Below are 6561 nucleotides of genomic sequence, written 5' to 3'. Positions count from 1 at the left end.
TTTTTTAGAAACCGATATTCCCATATTATCGGTTACTGAATATCGATATTCCGATATTATCGGTTACTGAATATCGATATCAAAATATCGGATATCGGAGACAAAATATCGATATTTCGATAATATCGATATCGATATCCCATCCCTACCTCCCAATAGTTTCCTAACTTTGTGAGGTGGTTCCAACCCGCCCAGTCAGTTCAGCTCCTGCTGTCAAGAAGGTGCTTTACAAGTGTTTTGATCTGACAGGCTCACCGTGCCCGATTACGTCACAAATCTAAGGTCACTACACGAATTTTTATGTATCGTGTGCCTGTCAGGCTCACCGCGCCGCGATTTTGACCGATTTTGAATCCTTGACCGCGCCCAACGAAGGGTTAAATAAATGCTAAATACATAATTTAAACTTAAGAATAAATTTAAAAAAAAAAATGATATAGTAAATGGTGTATAAATAAGCTAGAATAAAAAAGAAAATATTTACAAAAATCACAAACATAGAATGAAAAATACAATATCTACAAAAATAAATAATAACCTTAAAACAAAAAAAACAAAACAAACAATAAATAACCAAATTTTCTGTAATCTAATCTAGTGTGAGAAGACTTCAGTTTTTATATTGTCATTACCGGAAGTTTTAATTCTTCAATATGGACAGTTCTCCTCTTTTTGGGTTCTCTGATACTTTCTATTGTTACAATGTTGTGTTCCCTTATAATTATCACCCTGAATGGACCCTCGTATCGTTGTATCTCTTTACCCCTGTTAGACTCCAACTTTCTAAATACATCGTCTTGATTTGGATTGCTCCCATCCTATCTGTGACCTTTAAATTTTCCCGAGTTACCCTCCCGGATTTTTCCTTTTCCATTCTTCCCCGGGCCTTTTCCCATAACTTTCTTCGAGCAACATGGTTGTCATGTATTTCCTCTCCGTCTGCTGCCGTGCCCTCATAGTCCCGTAGGTGACCGGGAAGCCCAAAGAGGATCCCAAATGGCGAAAACTACGTAACTGAATGTATAGAATGATTGTATGCCGCAATCGCCCTCGGCGTTGCCACGTCCAGTTCCAGTCCCTGATCAACCTGATATAGTCGAACTCAACTTCACGGTACAAGCTGCTCTATGCCTCCTCTATTTTTGGGGTGCCCTGGTGTGTTGAGATGCCATATTACGTCAAAGTCCTTCATTTCTGTTCGAATCATGGCATTGTCAAATTCTCTTCCTGAATCTGATGAGATGCGCTCCGGAACTCTGTGAAATTGAAACCACACAACGGAGAGCTGCCAGCACTGCTTCAAACGACCTTTCCTGCACCTGGTGCGCCATTGCCTCCTTACTGAAGAGATCAATTATGATGATCCATTTAAATCCTTTCCATGTGAAAGTGTCGACCTGCAGATCGTCTTCTTGGAAGGATTCTTCTCTAGCGTCTCCCTCCGCCACATTCTGTTCTTTCTCCTGTCCCGGTGTCCATTACCTCAGGAATTCCCAGGACGATTCCCCGGCCTCTTCTTCTACTGCAATTACTGTAACCAATCAGATACCAAATTTTCTTTTTAAGTTTTATATGTGATTACCATATTGTAATGTCCCAAAAACTCTTTCCTACACGTAATCCTGGCCGAAGACTCCTTCAACTTCCCCACTCAGTGCAGGGACCTATGGACTGTGTGTACATTAAACTTTCTTCCGAATACATAGAGTCTAAAGTGGTTAACAGCCCACACTATTCACAAGAGGTCTCGTTCCAGCGCACTTTATCTGGTCTCCGTCTCTGTTAGCCGCCTACTGGCGTACGCAACTGGGCGATCTTCTCCTTCACCCTCTTGGGACAACACCGCTCCTAGGGCATACTCACTCGCGTCTGTAGAGATATTGAATCGCCGAGTGAAGTCTGGGAAAGCAAGCACCGGTTCCTGCTGTAGTTTCTCCATGCCTGATCGCATCTTCCACCATCGGAGTGATGATCACTTTTCTGCCTTTCTTCAGAAGGTTGTTGAGTGGGACGAGGTACTTAGCCATTTCTGGTACAAATCTCCTGTAATAATTTCCCAAAGTTCCCTGCAACAGTCCAATGTACTGAATACTGTCGCCCCGCTCAGCCTGTCCAAAATGTCTTAAGATCTGGGGATCGGATCCTTTTCGTCTATGGTATTTTCATTCAGCTTCCTGTACTGCATCACCACTCTGTACTTTTCAGTAGTTTCACCTGTAGTTTCTTTTTAACCGCCAACAATGGACTATTGTGTGGAGATGTACAATTAATAATTATTCCTGGTGTTTTAAACTTTTGAGCTCTTCACGGATGTGGTGACGTAGCGGTTGCTGGTATCTCCTCTCTTTTATATATGTAACCTTATCTTCTTTAAGTACGATCTCATGAACTGTCTTCCCGGTTGCCCCGAGCATGTCTCCTTCTTTAAAAAAAATATCTTCATATTCTCTCCTAAGTCTCTGTCTCCAGTCTTCAGCCTGATTAATTGCTCCGACCCGTGGGCCCTCGGTTTTTCTTTTTTGATGGACTCTTCTCCCTCACGTTATAATTCAGCAGTCGGTCGCCCCTCTGCTGACAACCCTTTCATATGTCCCTCGTCTCCATTCTCCCCTGTCCCCTCGTTTCCATCCTCTTGTTTCCACCTTGTCCCTTTGACTACCTCGGTTCCGTGGCTCCTCGACCTCTTCTTCGGTCTCTGATGCTCCTGATGCTTCCGTAGATTCTTCTGAAGATCTACTCAACCTACGTTGGCTTCTCCGTATTTTTGGACGTTGATCTCCATTGGTTCATCCCGGCCCACATCTCTTCTTCGGTATATATATATGGGCACTGTTTGGCTGTGAGCCCCTCATTCTCGCATTCAAAGCATCTCGTGCGCGGGCTACTAATTACTAAATGCCCAATTTTTCCACAACCGTGCCACTTGCGGTCCTCCCGCCGACTATTCGTCTTTGGACGTTGGTACACTATACGGGTCCACCCTGGTTCTTCTACTTCCATTTGGGCCTCTACCTCTCTAGCGCTTGGTTCTATGAGATCTTGAGCAATTTCAACAAACGAGCGCTCTCTCGGAAATCCTTCCTTCTTCCCTAGCTCCTTTGCCAACTGTATCTTTAGTACCAGGGATAAGAATTGCATCCGACCCTGTACCTGGATTGTTTCCATCATTTCGCTCAGTTTATCTTGAACTCTGTTAAAGCGTACCAGGAGTTCCGCAGCATATTGCCCACTAGACTGTTTCGGTTTCTTTGTCCCTCAGATCATCATAAATACGTCTTCCTCTGGGGCCCACCGTCTTCCTACAAACGCCTTCTTTAATCTTTCCTTGATAACTCTCCATGGGGTCTCTTCGTCAGCCTGAATCTGATTTAGGATGCTCCTCTTCACTCTGAAGACGACCACTGCTTTTAAACCCTCCGCATCTTCACTATTGAGTAGACTTTAGATAGACTTCGCTTCAATTCGGCTTATTAGTCGGTCACCCCCTCTAAGAAGTGGCTCAGTTTTCCTATTTCCCCGGTAAACCGTTCGAAGTCAGAAACGACCTTCCTCAAGTCTTCGGCGGTTGCTGTGCGTACTTTTACCCACTCAAGTGTTGTAGTGGGGCAAGCTCCAGGGGCGGAGGAGTCACTTCCATGAGAGGTGGGTTCTGGACCCCATTTTGATTCAACGTCAGGTTAAAACCGCTTGTCTAACTTGCCATTAGCAGCCATTATTTACAAAGAAAGAATAATTAAGATGATAGAAGAACGAAAAAAAAAAAATTCTTCTAAAAAGAGGAAATTAATCCGGTATCTAAAGTTCTCGGGTTTAGAAGTTACCACTTAAGTATCAGTGAATGGAAAATGTTAAAAATGAGAAGAAGGAATAAGATCTAACATGCTTGGACTGCTGTAAAATACTGGCTATATTGTGTTCGGTACAGCTGATCTCCTCAGACAGTTGACGTTGAAATAAGAGCTGACTCAGACCGTAACTTATATACATATATATATTGAATAGTTTTTTATATATATGTATATATATTGTCTTTTATTAACAATTTTGTTTCAGATAACCTCTCAACATTTTTGCCTGATGATGAGAAGAGTTCACATCAAACGTACCATATCGCCTCAAGTGTTTTGGCATCAATTATGATAGTTTTCACCTTTATACTATTTTGGGGAATTTTCGATGTAATGTTTTAATAATTAGTTTAATTTGAAATAATTATATAATGCGTTAAAAAGTTGTACTAAAATTTAACTTATGGGTTGTCTAGATCGAATATCCTCAAACTAGTCCTTTTTCACAACATTTTTTAAGTTTATAAGATATTTTGAGTATACGAACATCATTGTGTAACGTTTTACCATAATTTTTGTTTGTTGGAGTATGTGTTCAAATCCCAATTTTCCACGTTTTCTAATTATTAAAGGTATACCAGTCCCCATCATTCATTCCCCATTACGACGTTCCTGATACTAACTGACTGTTAAAAGACATTTTGGGACTAAATTATTTACATTACTTGTACAATAGTAGGTAGATATCGGTGGTTGATGGTCCTACGGGATTACCGTCAACCGACCTTAGTCACGGGTTGAAATAATACAGTAAGGTCCACCTTCTCAATGCCTCATCTGATGTATTATTCTAAATAATCATACTTTATGTATTTTATGAAAAAAAAAAAAAAACTTAATGCAACATTATAGTACGAGTTTAGTATTTTACAGAATTTCATAATAATGATATTAGAATTAATTAATAATTACTTGAGTAAAATATTCAAGATTGCACTCGTAGAACTTAATTTATTTTTTATTTACAATACGATAGCCTTTTCTGTGAAAGTTTGAATATACGCTTCGAAATTCTATTCTCTTGATATTTTCTCGCTAACCTAAAATTAAATTCACAATTTGTAATCAATTCCAAATCAAATGAATACTATATCGGATAATTTTTGCTGTTCTTCAGCCAATCTCAAACTTTTTTTTTCCATTCTACTAGAGTTTCTTGTAAGGAGTGTGCTACCTGTGTAAGCGGGCCTGTCAGGATGAGCAAGTATACGCAGTGCTAATCACACATTAGGAAATAAAGTAGTTATTCTCCTTGTGTCCTCTCCACTCTCGGCAGGTCGATGTATTATTTGTATTACATATATGTTTTATCTATCGTTTACATTCAGACAAAACTTTTTCTCTTACTCGTCAAACAAGAGCAAAATGTTAATAACTTTTTTAAGTTGTTAGAGAGCTTGTAATTGGCTCTTTATGAGAGCGTAATATTTTATTTCTACTGTTACAGTATAAAGACAATTTGGTCTGGGGGTGGATTCTTGCAAACAGTATGCTATGTATAATATATATCATCTTAGGATTATATGGAGTGATACTGCATTACTGGTTCGTGTTAGAGAATTTTACCGTAACAGGTAAGTAAACAAACCTAACAAATAAAATACTATTTAGCAAAATGTTGATGTTAAACGTATAAATGTACTGCTCAATAGGGCTTAATTATCCAGGTCAACAACTGAATTGATTTATAAATTTGGTAAAATATATCTCAGTTAAAACACAAATTATAAACGTTGATGAATTGAATTTCTTTTTCTGAGCTAGATTACAAAATATATGGTATTTCTATAACATGTAAACAGTGAGCAAACGTTATGAACTGACAAAGCACATGATTCCATTTTGAATTTTCGTGAAAATTGCTCTAAAATGTTTTGTTAATTAGTTCTTTTAATAAATAGGACCAAGCAAAGATTATTATCTCATTCTATTAATTAGAATATAACAGCACAGAAGAGAATGAGAGGGCGTAGTAGAGGAAAGCTTCTGGAGTGTCTGGCTTGTTGAGGTCCGGGTTTTATTACATCTTGATTAGTTAATATTTATCCCTTTATTTATATATTTATTTATGGAGTATCTTTTAAAATATTTATGCTACGTTTATTTTATTGCCTATGTTATAACGCTCATACATTCTATGTATGATATGTAGGTGACATTGATTCTAAAATTAAGTCGCTTAAATCATTGTGTTCTATATACTTCTATATACTTTGTTAATCTTGTCTTAACGCTACACTTACGCATATTCATGAAACGTTTTAAAACATATTCATTATATTTAAACTTTGTAAGTAAATAAGCTCAATAACGACCAAGGTTGTGTGGTCCTCTCAGGGTTCGCGGATTACCAGGCGGTTTCAGCGTGCGACAAGGTTGCTGCGGAAAGAGTTATTGATAGCGTACAGAGGACGCTCAAAGAAATCGGTTTGGCATTGAATCCTTAAAAGAGTGTGGGCATCGTCATAAATAAAGGAGAGCTGGAATCGACGAGGAACAGAGATAGCATTCTAACAATGAAAGAAGGCGACACTATAAAATATTTAGGATGCACATTCTCGGGAGAGCTACAGTTCAAAGAGGATTCGTTGACAAAGTTGAATAAGAATCTGGATAAGCTCGTCACCTCGTGCTTGCTTAACCCTAGCAGCACCAAGGGGGAGGGGGCTCGCCGAGCCCTCACTTCCGATTTTTTTTAATACTGCTCTCAAAA

General features: G+C 39.0%; 1 protein-coding gene across 9 annotated transcripts in view; it reads left to right on the top strand.

Moving 5' to 3' along the window:
* The window catches only part of LOC106691170 (uncharacterized), a 27213-nt gene that overhangs the window by 15035 nt on the left and 5617 nt on the right, over positions 1-6561 (top strand). For 5 of the 9 annotated variants that reach the window (XM_014436850.2, XM_014436849.2, XM_014436851.2 and 2 more), the window contains 2 exons: positions 4054-4178; positions 5296-5422. The exons of 1 other annotated variant lie outside the window; for it this stretch is intronic. In XM_014436850.2, coding sequence (XP_014292336.1) covers positions 4054-4178; positions 5296-5422 — 252 coding nt within the window. The remainder of the gene's footprint in view (positions 1-4053; positions 4179-5295; positions 5423-6561) is intronic. 3 more of the 9 variants (XR_010842872.1, XR_001344741.2, XM_014436852.2) reach the window with 2 other exon arrangements.

Source organism: Halyomorpha halys, unplaced genomic scaffold, assembly GCF_000696795.3.
Source record: "Halyomorpha halys isolate HHAL.00 unplaced genomic scaffold, Hhal_1.1 Scaffold2130.1, whole genome shotgun sequence".
Classification (NCBI taxonomy): Eukaryota; Metazoa; Arthropoda; class Insecta; order Hemiptera; family Pentatomidae; genus Halyomorpha; species Halyomorpha halys.
The sequence above is the reverse complement of the archived record's forward strand: the minus strand, read 5'-3'. Positions and strand labels throughout refer to the sequence as shown.